The sequence below is a fragment of the Plectropomus leopardus genome, chromosome 5 (assembly GCF_026936395.1).
Source record: "Plectropomus leopardus strain MGB_pleo_1.0 chromosome 5, ASM2693639v1, whole genome shotgun sequence".
In the NCBI taxonomy this organism is placed as follows: Eukaryota; Metazoa; Chordata; class Actinopteri; order Perciformes; family Serranidae; genus Plectropomus; species Plectropomus leopardus.
The window spans coordinates 24,677,464-24,694,212 of record NC_142180.1 but is presented as its reverse complement, the minus strand read 5'-3'; the positions used below and the strand labels follow the sequence as shown (position 1 = coordinate 24,694,212).

Here is a 16,749-nt window from a genome sequence, read left to right as displayed (position 1 = left end):
ACAGTGCGGTCTGTGTTTAGGGACTGTTCTTTATTTATTAGAGAAGTAGGGTTGCAGGGGTGAACCTTTGTTGGTCTGTTTTTTACCCTTCCCAAAGTATAAATGACTCCATGCATGATCCCTCCTCCACCAAAAATTTAGATTTTAAAATCTTTGGATGAGATGGGAGAAGATGCCCTGGTTAACAACAAAGTCAAATTATTGTAAAATTTTAAACTATATTTGGATATGATTAAAGCATATGCAGGGTGATGATACGTAAACCAACAAATTGTTGGGAGAAATGCATTGGTAGAGTAGCTAATTTTGTTGTTACAGCAGAAAAATGAAAATCTGATCTGCCCTGATTGTGGGGCAGTTTGACTAACTATGTACGAAATAATCTAATTAAGTAGTTGATAAAAACTGTGTTTTTTCACTTCTGTTGTGCATGCTGGTATGTTAGTGCAACACTTTTGGCAAAATTTAATGTTTGACATATAGAATAGAATAATTTCTTTAAAATATCACTATCTTAAGCTTTGTTTTGTTTTTTTGTTTTGTTTTGGGTTTTTTTTTTTGACATAAGAATTTGTCCTACATAATGTTTTCAAGAACTGGATTTTTGAAGATCCAACAATAGTAACTGTTATTACAGTTTTTTCTTCAAACACTGGCAGTAAAATACATACAGATGAAAATTTACAAGCTTCATCTTGAAACGATATGTTTTATTTCCGCTTTCTTAGAATCAGAACACATACTGAACTCAATGTGCATTATCTTTACTTTTTCAGTGCTTTAACATGTATCAATTTTTTTTATAGAAATCTTTATATAACATTACAAAATCTTAATGCATAGATAAAACAAAGATAACAGCTAAACTGGCCACATACAGTGATCTGAGTTTTGGGTCGATTTTCCTGAAAATTCACAAGCTTTTTCTTATCTTTTCATCTTTTGTGTTCATTTTGTACAGCTGATGCTGATGAGTTTGTTGGTTTAATCATTGGTTTCATGATGATTAGTGAGAATGAAAGTTGTACATGTCACTAAATTTGTAGGTTGTCTCATTTACTTGGCTGTGGGGCAAGCTTTTGCAGGCAACAAGAGGTTTAGGTGCATCATATAATTCAGGACTGTCAATCTCCTCTGGAATATTGGCACTCCTGGATGAATTCGGAGAGTCAATGACGGAGGATGCTCTGGCAGTTTGGGCGCGATACGTCAGTGTATCTAAGGCTGAACCAGCGGAGGCAAAAGCCTCAGTAAAGGAAGAGCACTCAGGCACGTCGAGGGAGTCGAAGCTGAAGGAGGAGGATGCGGAGCAGGCGCGAGGTGGTCGTGGCTCGTGCAGGTTGAGTTTGGAGACCAACGGTTTACCAACTGTCACTGGTTTCCTTTCCTGTACTTCCTCATCCATGTTAGAATAAGTGTAATGAAGGCAGACGGTGAATGTGAGCTCCCTCTATAAAGAAATTGAAGAGCAAAATGTGTTTTTTAGCTTTAGAGAAAAAAAATACAAAAAGGTTTTTCTGCTCTGAGTTCTGCCATAAAACACAATGAAATATCACTCAAAATAGGACAGTAAAGTAATTAAACATACTTAAATTGGACTGAATTAGACTTATCAAAATGTATTCCCATTTTTGACATAAATGTGCTTTTTTTAATGGTGATTTTTTTTTTAAAAAAAAGAAAATTATCTAGTAATAATTTGACTTTTTATATCTTTCCTTTTTACTCTTTTATTGTAAATTTCTATCCTTTATTATGTTTTAATTTATCGATTTTAGCTTGTCGGTTTTATTGATCTTTTAATTCATTCTTTTATTCTGTTTCAATTGTGTTTAATATTATTATTATTAATAATATTATTTCTGTGTTTACTGCTAATATTCTTTGAACTGTATTTACTCTTACTGGTAATGGCTGTTATTGTTACTTTTGTTTTGTAATTCTTCTTCTCTTGTTAAATTCTACTTTGAATTTGGTCTGGCCTTAGTTCGAAATTACTGTTTGGCTCTTAAAAACTTTCAATTTCAAGTGTCTGACCTTGAGTCTCTGCAGGCATCGGATGCGTGTGTACAGACTCGGGACCTCCGGGGAAGGAAGATTTTCCTTGATCAATAACAAACTGCCGGCCTCAAGCAGAGTCTCCTGGTTACTCTTCTTCAGATCGATGTCCACATCCTGTCAAATTAACACAAAATGCAGAGTAAGAGTGTGCAGTGCTATCACAGGCCAGGACAAATGCCTCTCTGTGTCTTCAAAATCTAAAATCTTCGTGTTGATATCAACTAACAAACCTCAGAGAAGTCAGTAAGCTGAGCACAGCAGGAAACTATTTCTTTGGGTTTCTCGACTATCCGAGTGTAGATGACCATGACGTTGGAGAACTCCGCAGCAAACCCGAGCTGAACCTTCACCCCGCAGTCAAAATGCAGCCAGTGGCTCTTTGGCAGAACTATGAAGAAAGACGTTTGAATTTAAGTACACTTTACTCTTAAAGAGAAAAATGTTTTCTGACAACTTTACCAAAGCAATCTACAAAAATAGTTATAACTCTTTTAATATGTGTGTGAAAAGAGGAGTACCGTGAGCAACAGCCCACTGCAGGTTTCGAGCTGAATGGGATGCAGAACATTCAGATGTCTGAATCTGGTCGGTGAGGGAACGTCGTTCAGACAGATTACTGCGGAGCTCCAGAGCCTGCCTTCCTCGCGTGATCTCGCAGCGGCCCATGTCTGGGAAGCAGATAGTAAATAGATGTTAATATACAAGCTGCATTAAACTATGTGTGTTCCTTCACCAGTTAATGCTGTAACATGACATGAGAAGAATGTGGCAACATGCTTAAAATGTTCAACCCAGAGCAACATTTTTTAGGTATAGTTCACTTACAGATTTGTCCCCAGTATACATATTTCTTCACAGAAACTGTACAACTAGTTGTGTGTTCAACCATTTCACAACTAGATATGCTGCTATGTGGTTGTATGCCTCCGCGCACCAGTGAAATTGCACTTACAGTTTACTGGTAAAACATGGATACTTCACACAAAGAGGATCTTTGAGTCATGGCCAAAAACGTGTTATGAGGCCGCTGTGACCAATATAAAAAACTAAAAAAAAAAGCCATAAAAGAGCTGCATGCCATTTTTAGGTTGCATGATGCAAAGTAATCTGACCCAATGACTTTAGATACACAGGATCATCTCAAACATGAAAACGTCAGGTGTAAGCATATTTTCCATGCAACACAGATAGATTATTTCCCGCTTAAAGATCTCATACTTCACATATGTGCGCTCCACACACCTTCAGCCACTCTGTCCAGCATGACTGTCACCTTCTCATCTTCACAAACTCGCCGTTTCAGGAAGCTTATGAAGATGCCGTTCGACACATCTTCCCTCTTCACTTCATATGCTTCAGCGTCGACGCATCTGAACACAACAAGTTACTCGAGTTTTAGCCTTAAGTGGGGAGACTCATTCAAATGTGTGTTTATTCTATCATTTCAAACACTGGATGAGGTGAATTATCACACCAACATAGTTTGTAAATGAAGAGAGTCAACAAACTTACGTGGCATATCCAAACACTATGTTTGCTGTCACCTTGAGCAGTCCTGGTTGTACTATGACATCATCGTATAAGTTTCTAAAAAAAAAAAAAAAAAAAACATAGGAGAGTAAATATATATAGCAGATGATGATTTTTCATTTAAAAAAATGTTCATACCTTTTGCGGCACATGTCCAGCAGAAATACATTAAGTCCAGTCTCTTTCTCCTGCATCCTGGTGAGTATATTCTGCACACACAAACAGTGCTCTGAGGTATAGGAGGCCGGTGCATCGATGGGAACCATGAAACTATTGCCGTAATTCTCATAACCATGACCAGCAAAGTATAGCAAGCCTGTGGAGAGAAAGACAGAGAACTACTGTCACATTTAATGAACTGTGTCATAAGCTTAATGATCCCACAATGTAAAAAGTCAGATTTCCATTACTTTTTAAATATAAAGCAGATATAGGTGCTATATAAAAACTATGAAAGTGTCAAAACGCTCAAGTGCACATAGTCTATAGTCAAAAACTGTGCCATAAACGAGCGCTCAGGACTTCTGTAAAGTTGTGATTTAACAATGACACTATAGACTGTATCAAACTTGAAACATAAAAACTCAAAAATTGGTTTATAAAGACAGAAAGTGTTGTTACAGCCATTCCTCCCGCTTTCAACAGAGGGTGAGTGCAGGTATATTCAGGGAGACAAAAGGAGAAAAATACTGTGTTTTTGAACATTAAAGCATGTACAAAATATTCTAGTAGAAACCTCAAATACAAGTATGAACCTGAAAATGAACATAATATGGGACCTTAAAGTCGGCACAGATGCTTGAGCAGATTCTTAGTCTTGTAATTTTAATGCTGGTAAAAAAAAAATCTTGTTTTAAATATGCATTTAGTCAGTTGTATATTACATTTTATTATGTTACAGTCTTTAACAGTACAGACACATATTTAAAACTAGCTTTGAACATGTTGAACATATTAGACTAGAGACCAACCATAGACTCCCTTGTCGAGCAGCAGGAGGAACTCTGTGACAGCGCTGTGCATCTCCTGCCAGTTGAGGTCGAGCAGGGAAACCACCTTGAAGTCCATTTGTCTGAGCAGGTTGGTCAACTCGTGGACATCAGCGATGGGAGCACTCAGCTGAGTGTGGTAGACGTAGTTCATGTTGCCAATTAGGAGAGCAACTTTGTCTGTGGCTGTGGAGGGGAAAGATCATCATGTCAGAACCAGTAACATAAATAAAAGGTGTAACGTACATATTTACAGGGCAGATTTTTATTCGCTGTACTCTATTTGTTTGCATAAAACTCACCATAGAATTGCCTGGCTGATGGAGGTGGATTGGCTATCTGTTGTAGGGGATTTATTCCTGGGCTGTAGCTTGACCTTTGGACTTCCTGTGAGTCTGTCAATACCAACATGGAAAAATATAAATACATTTTATAAAATCTTTTGCTTTTTAATGTCTATTTTTTCTCAATTTAATTTAATTTAATGTAACTGTCCTTCAGCATTGTGCGACATTCTACTATAAGTCATCAATATAACTATTATATTGTTGCACCAAGTGTTCTGTGGTATAAACATCCTTCTTATTATGTGATTTATTATTTGTACTGTGGGCTTGTGGGGATGATGTGGAGGTGAAGTGGTAAATGCCATGTATGCATGTTATGATCGTGTCCACTGAAATGTATTGATCGTATGTTTTGTGTTGGACCCCCTCGAAAAACGACATTGTTAATCTCAAGGGGCTGTCTGCTAAAAAACTTTTATGTTAATAATGATCATTTCTGCACCACTTGGTAACCACAAATACTGAATGCATTGCTTTCCTTTGATCGGTCCACAACTCATCTCAAAGAGTAACAGTTTGAAGATTTCAATGTACGTGTGCACGCAAGCACATTAGTTCCTTTGACACACAAAGTAAGCCTTGCACTGATAACAAAAAACAGGAAGCTAGCTGTCCTGATGCATACAAGGACAAGGGAACTAAAATCAGACTCTAGTTCCTTTGTTCTCTCCATATATTCAATCAGAATATAAATAATACCTAGGCCACGATCAACTTCTACCCAGGAGGAGTCAGTGATGGAACTGGGGCCTGCATGAAAGTGCAAAACAGGAAGTTATTCACTGCACAGGACTGTGTCCTAGTGTAACACTGAGCCTATACATGTCTTATGTGAGATTAAATGCTGGTCTATATATGTTTACAACTTCCTCAAAAGTAAAAAATATTCATTCATTTATCAGTCGTCTTTTTACAACTTCCTCGATAGTTCCCATTATTTATCTGACATTCTGAACATAGACAAAGAAATGCGGCCGGGTCTCACCAATCGTGACTGTTGCTGTGTCACTCCACGCCTCGTGATACAAGTTAAATATTTTGCATTTGTACTGTCCTCTGTGTGCTGTGGTCACACATGGAATCTACGGGGAATACAGGAGGAAACATCAGCTACACATGGCATACTGAGATGGTGATCAAATGTGACAATTGGTTATCAATTGTATTTTGATTAAAAACAGTCCACAGACGCATTGGTTTGAACAAACAAATTTACTTTCGTATGCTGATGAACAAATAGTTACATATTAACAAACTTTTATTTAGTTTACGATACCCTATAATTTATGATGAAAGCACAATGTTTTGTATTTTTTGTCTTGGTTGTGAAGCTTTTCCCCTCAGACAAAACCCCCCATAATATTTTCTAATACCATTGCAGTTCACAGCAGACTCTGAAAATACACTTACCTTGAGTGAACGTGTCTTTTGTTGTGTCATTGGCTCTGTGTTGTGGTACCACTCATACTGTGCAGGAGGGTTGGCCTCTGCATTGCACTCCAGGAACAGAGTGTCGCCCTCAGACACAGCCTGAGACTGAGGCTGCTGGATGATTTGTAGCCCGCTCACGGACCCTGGAAACAGACTGCTACTGCAACCTGAGGTGACAAGATTTACCAGGACATAAATAACATGCCATTATATGAAAAAAGTTGCACTAAGAGTTTACATCCATGTCTGTGAAAACATGGATGCCTCAGACACAGAAAATCTATACAAACAACACAGTTTCAAGGTGCTTCTTGGGTTATGGCCAAAAACATGTTTCATGAGGTCAGCGTGACATTGACCTTTGACCTTCGACCCCCAGATTCTAATCAGTTCATTCTTGAGTCCAAGTGGACTCATTTTGCGTTCGCGGAAATGAGACAGATGCAAGGTCACAGTAACCTTGACCTTTGACCACAAAGATCTAATCAGTTCATCCTTGAGTCTACTTGAATGTTTGTGCCAAATTTGAGGAAATTCCCTCAAGGTGTTCTTGAGATATCGCGCTCACAAGAATATGATGAATGCAAGGTCACTGTGACTTTGACGTTTGACCTATGACCACCAAAATCTAGTCAGATCATTGTTGAGTCCGAGTGAATGTATGTTCAAAATTTCAAGAAATTCCCTCAAGGCGTTCCGACAACTCGAAAGCTTAATGCCCCGGCGCCAGCGATGGCCAAGGCCGGATAATGAAAAGGTCACTGCAGATAAATAAACCACCACATAGGTCTGGTGGGTCGTATGTGAGAGGATTTTCTTCATATCAGTTTATTCATTGTTCTTTTTAAGGAAATGAGATATCACGTTCACAAGAATGTGCCGGAGGGACATACGGATGGGCGTGCCTCCAGCCTTGGCTATCACGCGGAGGGCATAAAAAAAATCAGAGAAGCAAAGAGATCAGCAGGAGGAGAGAGGAACCTGTACTGGGACCGGCAGACTGCACAAAGCGAACTTGAGCCCACTCGGAGAAGACACAGTTTTCTCCATGGTGGACCCTGCAGATGTAGTGACCCTGGTGGGCTGGGACTAAAGGACACAGAACCAGCTCTGGTGTACTCCCTGTCTCGTCCAAAATCTAAATCAAGGAAATAATCAACCAATGACTAATTTATTACTGACATTTGTGTGTGTGTGTGTAAACATCTGTAATCGTGTAATCAAGGTTTGACTGACCTCCTCTTTGCCTCTGAACCACTGGTAGCTGAGTCCGGGGGGGCCAGTGGCTCTGCAGGTCAACACCACCTGACTCCCCACGGTGGCCTGCTGGGTCTGTGGCTGCACTGTGATCTGGATCAGCTCTGCCACTACCACACACACACACACACACACACACACACACACACACACACACACACACACACACACACACACACACACACACACAGCATAAACAATCATGCACAGACACGAAGAAACAGAACACAGGTATTTTTTTTTTTTTAGATGTGGAGCATCAAGCACTAACTTGTAAAAGTTGATTACATTTTACGGTAGGTGCTCCAGGGGACGGGGGTCAGAGGACGCTAAGGAAATCATTGACTTAGTTCTATTTTATATGTTTTTATTTTCTTTTAGTTTTAGCACATTTATTGTTTTAGTGTTTTGGTCTTGTTTTAACTGCTATTTCCTCCATCTGTTAAATTATTATTTAAAATTCTTCTTTACAAACTGAAATGAGCAATGACATAACAATATGATATAAACATACTTGAAATAAAGTCTTGCTATCAAGCATGCGTCAAAATGTACACACTGAGAAGGATCTATTCACACATTTAGCATTAGAACATTGTACAGAGGTGTACTGAAGCAATGGAGCACTTGCAGGTAGACCCCTAAAGTGAAGTGAGAAATGCTCAACATGTGACCATGAACACCTTCAGACACACAAACATACACTCTGTATTTAATGTGATATTGCAACTGGGTGTTAAAGAAAAAAACTTGGCATTACAGCCTGATTCAAAGCAACAAATCTACAGACAAATGCCGATATCTGCACCATTAAGCAGAATAGCCTCGATCCAACAGACCCAAGTTGATTTCAGGGCTTTAGATTTTTACTGTTGAAGAGTAATTTCCCTTTTTCTATACATTTGCATATGTGTGGCGCCCCCTGTCACTTCTTCCTTACCTGTGGTGGTGAGATACTGCACAGCTTCCTGGTGGCCCATCTTCCTCAGGCAGTGGAGCAGGAAGTCCAGGGAGCAGGAACGATCAGCGAGCCGAGCGAGGAGGGTGCGTCCAGGGCTGCCTGTAGCGCTCAGCACCTGGAGTGAGCAGCTGGTCAGCTCGCTCTCGCTGCAGAGAGGGAATTCAGTCACCAGTGTTTAGTCAGTCTGTCAGTGTGGTAGTGACAGTTCATGGAGCCCAGTGCAGGGGAGGGCCCAGAAAACTTGCAGGAGTGTGCAGTATGATGGAGGAACAAACATGTTTTTCAAGAGTGTGGGTTTCACTCTAACATTGGGGATTATTTAAATGAAATGAGGGCTTTGGGGGATGTCCCCAGAAAATTTTGAGCATCAAACACTTAATTTCCTGTAATCAGGTGATTAATTTATAGTATGAATGTCTTGAATTTCTTTTCAAAATAAAAGTTCTTTTCTATTTTTATGTTTTTATTGGGGTGACAAATAGTGTTGTGGTGCTCGAGATTGGTCGTGGTCTCAAGACCACTTTTGGGAGGGTCTCAGTCTCGTCTTGTAATCGAATGCATTTTGGCTCTTGCATTGGTCTCGGACGCAGCAGACTTTTTAATTTTTAATCACGACCGGTCGAGACAACAACCAATTTATTTAAGATAATTACTGTGATTGGATGTAAAATGTATTTCTTCAAATCCAGCCAAGTTTTTTTTGACTGTGTATTATTTAATACAGGTTTTTAGGTTATTTATTACTATTAACTCATAAGGTCTATTTTAGCTAATATTATTTATTCTGTACGCTGCTGGACCTGGGAAACAAATTTAGTTTCTTCATGTTTTCAACATGTTCTGAATGACAATAAACTGAACTGAACTGATCTGAAGTGAACTGACCAGTCTCAGTAAAAATGTGTCCGAGACCAAGACAAGACCAAAAAATGTTCGATTCTGAGACAGGGCGGAAACCATCTAAAAGTGATCCTGAGACTGGTCTCCAAGACCTATCTCAAGTACTAAAACACTAGGCCTTATACCCTAAAATCCTAGTAACGCCCCTGCACACATGGGGCTGCTGCCACTGGCCCCTGGCCTCCTGACATTTTGCAAAAGTGGCCCCCAGGCAAAGTAAGTCGAGTAGCCAACACCAAAGAAAGTCTTTGTACTACAGAAGGAAATAAATGTTCAGAAGAGTTATTGTTGTGATGACAAAGATGTGGAAGTAATGTGAATAACTTGTAGAGCTGTTTTTTTTTTGTGTGTGTGTGTGATACCTTCAGTGTCTCACCTGCAGCGGAACCTCGGCTGCTCGGACACCGCACCGGCCAGCTGCCTCCATCCGCAGCTGGAGTTGTCCATCATCGCTGACAGCCTGTTCAGGACTTGTTCACTCAGAGTGGCGATGCTCATTTTCCACTCCTCCATCGGTGGAAAACACAGATACCTACCGGGCAAACAGCGACTTTAAAGTGAAACTGTATGCTCCGATATTTGCCCTCAAAAGACAGCGACGACAACTTACGACAGAGCTCTGATTGCTGAATGAATCTCCCACTTGCTCGCCCACACGGTTTGTGCGCCACAAAAGTGCAGTTTGTAAACACAGGCTCGGTGTTTAATGAACACTGGTGGCGCGGAGGAAAGGAGGTGTTAGTCTTGTTTGGGAAATTTGTAAGAAATAACAGCGAAGCTATAAAATAAAAGCTGTATTCATACCAAATTAAACACCACCACGTCGATTAATAGCTGCGCTGCCACTTGCCGCTTCCGCCATGAACATGCAAACTGTAACTTTGGTCAAAGTCGTGAAGAAAACTTACCGATTTAAACGAGTACAGACCGGTTTAAAATCCAGCTGAAGAGAGAAAGAGAAACGAAAGCCTTCTTTTAAAAAACAAAACAAAACAAAAAACATAAAAAGAGCAGTGTGAGGCAGGTTTCACCCCATCGGTTTTCCAATCTTACATGATTTTTTTGTTCCCCAGATGATTTGCTTCTGATTTCGGTTCCTCATTTCTGCCATCCCCGGACATTTGCATGAAGCGTTGTCATAGCAACATCATTTATTGACGCTACTGACGATACTATTATCCTAAATTTACGACGTGTTAACCCAGAAGTGTTTCTTATTAAAAGCTTAGGCTTTAACTGACTAAGTCTGTCATAAAGTAAATTATTTATCATATATTCCAGATTCATGTTATGCTGATTAAAGGTCCTTTATTATGCTCATTATTAGGTTCTTGTAGTTTGGGTTTCTATTATAACACAGACCTAACGAAAAACAGACTGCTTTAATTGGGGGGTAATGAGAGATTTTGGTGGGCAATATGAGTTATTCTTTAGGTACATATGCTGAACTGTGTCATGGTCTAATTCAAAGCTTTTTGATAAACAAACTCCTAATAAAGGAACCAACTAAATCATAGAAATGTCAAAAAATCAGAGAAAAGTCCCCAAATCCTGGAAACTCCTTAAATGCTAGAAATATCCTAAAACCGTAGAGACATGTATGGGCAAGTTGAGTGTCCTTGCTTTAGTGACAATAACTGCTCAAAGTGAGCATTTTTTGAGTAGCTAATATTATTATTATTTTTAAAAACTTGTTAATTTGACTCTACATTTGGGAGACAAATGAAGGCTTTCTTTTTTTGTTCCATCTACATTTTTTTTTTCTTTTCCAAAATGCAAAAGTCCATCAATATAGTAAATTGTTTGAACTGGCAACAGAAATTCACTTCTGGACTTAAAAATTGTGTGTGTGCTATCCCAAAACTAAATATTGTCTGCAAGGTATTTTTGGTTTTGAATTCATAGTTCCTAGTAAGCTTTTTCTGTTGAACAGTTGTAAGGTGTATAACTGGGTTGTTAAGGTTGGGTTTTTCAAATTATTCATGTTATTTTATGTGCTATTTAATGAAAAAGCTGCATCTACAGCAATTCCCCTGTTTGCCGGACAAGGCGGAGATGACATTTGTTTTATGTTAGCAGTACATGAAACAGAGAGACAAACAAAAACTGCAGTTAAATTGGAAAAAAAGAAAACTGTGGTCCTATTTAGGCATTTCTAGAGGTTTGCAGCATATTCAACAAGATTTTCATTCGATAGGTTCTACGAGGAAGTCAGTGCATTCAGTGGGTTGTTCTGTGAATGTATTGTGACAACATGCAGCAATGCACTGAGATTAGACAGAAAGAAATCACTTTGTATACTTATATATTTTTAAAAGCAAGTACTCCAGTATTTTCAAGTGATATTTCAACTCAGAAACTTCCACTTGTATTGGATTACTTGTATTAAGGAATAGAGTTGTGTACCTTATCCACCACTGTTTACTAGTAAATAAAACCCACATTTTCTCATGCTGTCTGCCTGAATATACCTATCTTCTGTCAGAAACATCCAGTTTTGGTATATTTCTTTTTAAACTCCCCTTCCTGAAAAAGCCAATCTGCTCTGACCGGTCAGCGTTTCAGTCATCCACATCAGTGCCATGGATGTATTAAGAGACCTGGAATGGATCAAATCCTTTTTGTAAAAAAAAGCCAATAAGTTCACGGGGGATGAAATGCTAAAGAAAATTGTATCCACTGATTTACAGAAGTCTCTGTCAGTGTGTAAGTCAATCAGAATTAAGCATTTTTGGGCATCACGTGACGAACCCCAGAAACTGCAGAGCCACTGTTTGGCCATTACGAGCTTCAAAGCCTGGCGTACTTCCTGGAGGCCTGATTGGCGATGTTGTTGTCACTCCTTCAACAAGACTGCAGCGGAGGGAATGACTGTAGAGACACGGATTACCTTCATGGACTGTTTCACTGAAATGCACTGGTAAGCAACAGCTTGAGTCTGTTTACTTTCTGTCAGCTAACGTCACTCACATTCGATATAAAACATTCAAACTGGAATTTTAAAAGGGCCCATTTACAATGTTTATGTTTCAAGTTGGAAACTATACAGTATACTTATGACATCACAACTTTACAAAAATCTCCTTTAAAGGTAGTTTCTACATAAACACTTTGTGAATTTCTCTGTAGACAGTATTTATACTATACTATACCTGCTTTTTACTAAACAAATACATGGAAGTGTGACTTTTAACATGATGGGACCTTTATTAAAGAACAACTGAAAAGGCAGAATTTTAAGTTTGTTTATGAACTCCTATTTGCAATATATATATATATATATATATATATATATATATATATATATATATATATATATATATATATATATATATATATATAGTGTGAGTGATTTATGGAAATCTAAGGAGGCCATTTCTCTTCAGACATAGATGAAAAAAAACAACATAAAAATTAGTTAGTTACAAATTAATTCAATGCGATGCAATATCCCTGAACCAAAACTGTATAAAACAAACTTTCTGAAACTGACAAATCAATCTCAGGTCCATTTAGCAGCTGCAGAGGATTTTTCGATCAGATCACATGATTTTTAGAAAATGTCCAAAATTTACGACAGCGTATTCAAATACCACCTGCTGAAGAAGACTGTGCCAAACGATGGAAAACACACTGCTACACGGATTTACTGGCGAAGCTTTTTTATCAGCTACTTTTTCTGGTCGTGTGATCGAATGCATTACATTGTGAGTGTTGGTTCCTTGTTTACCCTGATTTTAACAAAGCCAACAAGAAATTTTAGTCGTATTGTCACCAGAGGGCCGCTGACTAAGCTGCTGGAAGTGGCAGCGAGTTGGTTTTATAATATTTCATTCAAGAAGCTGAGCTCTGGCTCTGAATATATTCTGTCAGGTGATTCAGTCTGAAGCGTACCACTTCACAGAAGAAGCCCTCTGTTAGTCCAGTGAGCGCCTAAAACTTCCGTCCTTTTTGTAGTCTATTGGAACGCCAAATGTTCTCCTTCCTCAGACGCCTCCAGTATTTCCAGTCGTCCTGCTCCATCTCCTGCAGCTTTTTGGGCGCACCCAGGTTCACCTGGAACAACCTGAGTGAATGAAAGAGAGGGGCGTCCGATCAGTGAAGACACGTCAGGATCAGCTGTTTGGCTAAGTATGTTTGGGCACACTGGGAATTGAAGTTTCTTTTTATAACCCGGGGCGCCAGAGCATAAGTTACATAAGTTAACTTAAAGTAAGGATCCACATTTGAGTAAAAGACCTGCTGACTACAGAAAAACACATTCACTTGTATGGCAAGTCCATTTAAAATTTAATCAGTAGAGCTGACAATAAGTGATTTAGTTTTTACTGGCAGAAATGACATTTTGGTGTGTCAAAATGTCAATTTTACCAGTTAAATTGTTGATTTAAAATGATTGTAAAATAACTGTGATGTTACAAATACATTTTCACGTGCAGAAATTACATGTTGTCTTGTCAAAACTGATTAACAGATACTTTACATTAATTTTAGATACCAGCATCCTTTTTTACAAGTAAGAATAAATTCTTAGTAAAATGATAATAATAATACATTTTTTTTGTAATGCACTTTACATTTGGAACAAATCTCAAAGTTCTGGGGGATAAAGGCATTAGCATACAAAACAGATTAAAACAACCAAAATAAAAGCATATTTAAAAATCATAAAACATAAGAAGGAAAAAAAGAACTGTGACGAGTGGAAATGAAATTTCCCATTTCAGATATCATATGACTTGTGCAGTTTTAACCTGCTTTTCTCAACAGATATCAACATAAATGCGACAAAATACATAAAGAGTTTATTCTAAATTATTGTGAGAGAAAGCAATAGATTTAAAAAAATGGCAGAAAAAAAGAAAGATGTGCCCTCACCACTCTGGGTATTGCTCAGGAGGCTTCAGCTGCGGGTCTTCTCCTTCCTTAAAGATATTAACCCCCACTGCATACGAGGTGAGTCTGACGGGGTCTTTACACACCTCTGGACCTTTCAGCTCCTCTTTCACCATGGTTTTACCTTTCCCTTTGGCCACTGAGAATAAGCCACAGACATTTTTCCTTATAATAATGATTTAATGGCATATACAGAGACACACTGTGAAAGAATAATACGAAAACAGTTATCCACCTTTTATTATCCACCGTCGGTCACATGCAAAAAAGAAAACTAAGTGTGTTTCAGCTCAACTCTACACATATGTCTCATAACCTCAGCTAATGTACAACTTGAGCATTTTAATAAACTCATTAGAGATTTTTTTCTCTCTTATTTTTCTTAGCAGTTTTGAAACAGAACATATTCGGTGTTCAATACATTCAGTTTGCATGTAAAGTGGCAAATGACCAGAATTTACAAATGAAAATAATAAGACAAGTAAGCGCAGATCATTACTTCAGTAATAGCAATCACACACCAGACACACAAAAGAGAAATAAAATAGACTCACACAGGGGTTAAAAGTAAAGTAAAGTTGTCAGATTTGCATAAAGTACTCGTTTTGATTAGTTTTTTTTTCATTACATATTGTTTTAAGATATGCATCTAGATCTGACTTTTTAAAAGTGGTATAAGAGGACAATTAAAAACAAACGGAATATAAATTTTAACTAAAATAATGAGCAAATTAATTATATACTGTTGGTTTTCAAAAAAATTCTGATTTTTAAAAAAAATATATAATTAACAAATCAGGTTCTTTGAGAGAAATGTTCTTGCCAAAATGTCTCATGACATCTGACTGAAAATCAATCCAGAAGATAGTCACGTGTACACATTTAGAAAATAGATGTTCTGCTTCGGAATGGTAACAACTAATCGATTGATTACGATCGATTCAGAATTTAATCGAACATGTGCTGCAATATGTCGCTGTATGCTTTGATTGAGGAAAAATGCAATTGGTATTCTTTAAAATAAGCAAAGTTTTTTGTTTTTTTCCCCCACATAACTTTTAATCGATCGTTAATTTTGCTTGTAATCAATCGAGGAACGTGCTCACAATTTGCAGCCCTGGTTTTAATGTCTGCGAGGAGGCGCAACTGGCATTAATAGCATGAACATATCTATAAATAATAGAACTTGAAGTATAATATCTGTGTATAATTTTTAAAAAAAACTTCTTATGTTGGCATCACATATTTGTAAGGAAGAGTAAATAGTCTTTCATGTCTCACCATCATGAGTCCTGTCTGTCCATTTATATTTAACAGGTGCTACTGCTCTCGGAATAAGTGAATTTGCAAATACTGATTTTTTATTATTTTTTTTATTTTTATTTTTCTAAAAAAAGGAGACTTCATCCACAGTGATGCTGTAACTGACTGGCTGGTAAATGTCGTATTTACTCACCGGGTTTCTTCGCGTATCCGCACGACTGTATGCTGTTTAAGACGTTTGTCCTGCACAGCGACGTTGTCACGTTGGATGTGATGCATTTAGTAAACGTGACTATCCTAAATAAACTGTACCCTGACATTTTTTTTACTGTAGGTTACAGCAACACACAACCCACCATGCTACAGTTTGACATTCATAGTTACTTCAACTTCCGTTTTCTGCTTTGTGTTTGACTCTGTGGAAAATCATCCACTGCCCCTCTGTGGACGGGAAGACACACTGCAAGAAGACTGATGTAAAAATCACAGGGTAGAGTTACCTCAATGAATAAAAAAATATTTTTCATCTTTTTGCTTTTTCACCCTGACTCGTAATTTGATAGGCCTTCCCTTTCTTTTTTTAATTTTTAATTTTTTTTTTTGGAAAAAGTTCACAAATCATGCAAATCCAGATGACAAAAAGACTAGGTGCTGGACAAGAGATAACACAAGAAAAGAAAAAAAAACTTTTATATGTCATTTAATTTAATTATTCAATAATGACAAACAGATTTTTGTTTATTTATAGCTAATGAGCCTTTTTGGCTTTAGAAGTTGTTAATATTATAGATAAACTTGTCAGTAAGAAAAGCAAAGGTGGAAATAGTGAAACTATTGATGACTGAATTCCATTTTGATGCTTTAACTTCAGTGGAGTGACGAATTTAGTTCATCAAAACCAGTTACATTGAATTGGATTTGCCACAGTGTTAGCCACATTGAGCAGGCCCGAGATCCCAGTGGACAATAATCACAACTCCAATAATGAGAGCCATGGCATGGGATGAGTTACTGTTTATAGCAAGTGTGGCCAAATATTTTTGATTGTGGGTAATTATACAGAAAAATATAAGGAGTCCTCAACAACAATAGTAAATGCTGAGTTTTCAACCAA

The 16,749-nt window shown here is 37.9% G+C and overlaps 2 protein-coding genes across 4 annotated transcripts; both read right to left on the bottom strand.

Annotated features, from left to right (window-relative positions):
• Positions 1–689: 689 nt before the first annotated feature.
• On the bottom strand, positions 690–10,587 carry malt2 (MALT paracaspase 2). 3 transcript variants are annotated; one of them, XM_088077791.1, is made up of 18 exons: positions 10,530–10,587; positions 10,087–10,419; positions 9,853–10,008; positions 8,556–8,722; positions 7,595–7,725; positions 7,340–7,496; positions 6,338–6,525; positions 5,913–6,009; positions 5,627–5,677; positions 4,883–4,975; positions 4,563–4,766; positions 3,730–3,907; positions 3,574–3,648; positions 3,304–3,431; positions 2,580–2,729; positions 2,292–2,449; positions 2,038–2,175; positions 690–1,450 (listed from the first exon to the last, which is right to left on the bottom strand). In XM_088077791.1, exons 3-18 carry the CDS (start codon positions 9,987–9,989, stop codon positions 1,007–1,009), a joined length of 2,496 nt encoding a protein of 831 aa, XP_087933917.1. In that variant the 5' UTR covers positions 9,990–10,008; positions 10,087–10,419; positions 10,530–10,587; the 3' UTR covers positions 690–1,006. The 3 variants fall into 3 exon arrangements, with proteins under 3 accessions (XP_087933917.1, XP_042340091.1, XP_042340093.1); XM_042484157.2 differs by lacking the exon at positions 10,530–10,587 and having other exon boundaries at positions 10,087–10,189; positions 10,385–10,523; XM_042484159.2 differs by lacking the exon at positions 10,530–10,587 and having other exon boundaries at positions 10,087–10,189; positions 10,281–10,520.
• A 1,177-nt stretch (positions 10,588–11,764) lies between these two features.
• On the bottom strand, positions 11,765–16,036 carry mrpl54 (mitochondrial ribosomal protein L54). The gene is made up of 3 exons (XM_042483819.2): positions 15,829–16,036; positions 14,355–14,511; positions 11,765–13,542 (listed from the first exon to the last, which is right to left on the bottom strand). The coding sequence occupies exons 1-3, from the start codon at positions 15,953–15,955 to the stop codon at positions 13,410–13,412; spliced, it is 417 nt and encodes a 138-aa protein (XP_042339753.2). The 5' UTR covers positions 15,956–16,036; the 3' UTR covers positions 11,765–13,409.
• Positions 16,037–16,749: the final 713 nt, after the last annotated feature.

Coding starts and splice junctions, on each gene's coding strand:
- malt2 (XM_088077791.1), bottom strand. CDS start 9,989: ATGGAGGAGTGGAAAATGAGCATCGCCACTCTGAGTGAACAAGTCCTG. Junction 2,450..2,579: donor GCAGTGGGCTGTTGCTCACG/GTACTCCTCTTT, acceptor CTTTCTTCATAG/TTCTGCCAAAGAGCCACTGG. Junction 1,451..2,037: donor GATGCCTGCAGAGACTCAAG/GTCAGACACTTG, acceptor ATTTCTTTATAG/AGGGAGCTCACATTCACCGT.
- mrpl54 (XM_042483819.2), bottom strand. CDS start 15,955: ATGTCAGGGTACAGTTTATTTAGGATAGTCACGTTTACTAAATGCATC. Junction 14,512..15,828: donor CGGATACGCGAAGAAACCCG/GTGAGTAAATAC, acceptor GCTTATTCTCAG/TGGCCAAAGGGAAAGGTAAA. Junction 13,543..14,354: donor CCTGAGCAATACCCAGAGTG/GTGAGGGCACAT, acceptor TCATTCACTCAG/GTTGTTCCAGGTGAACCTGG.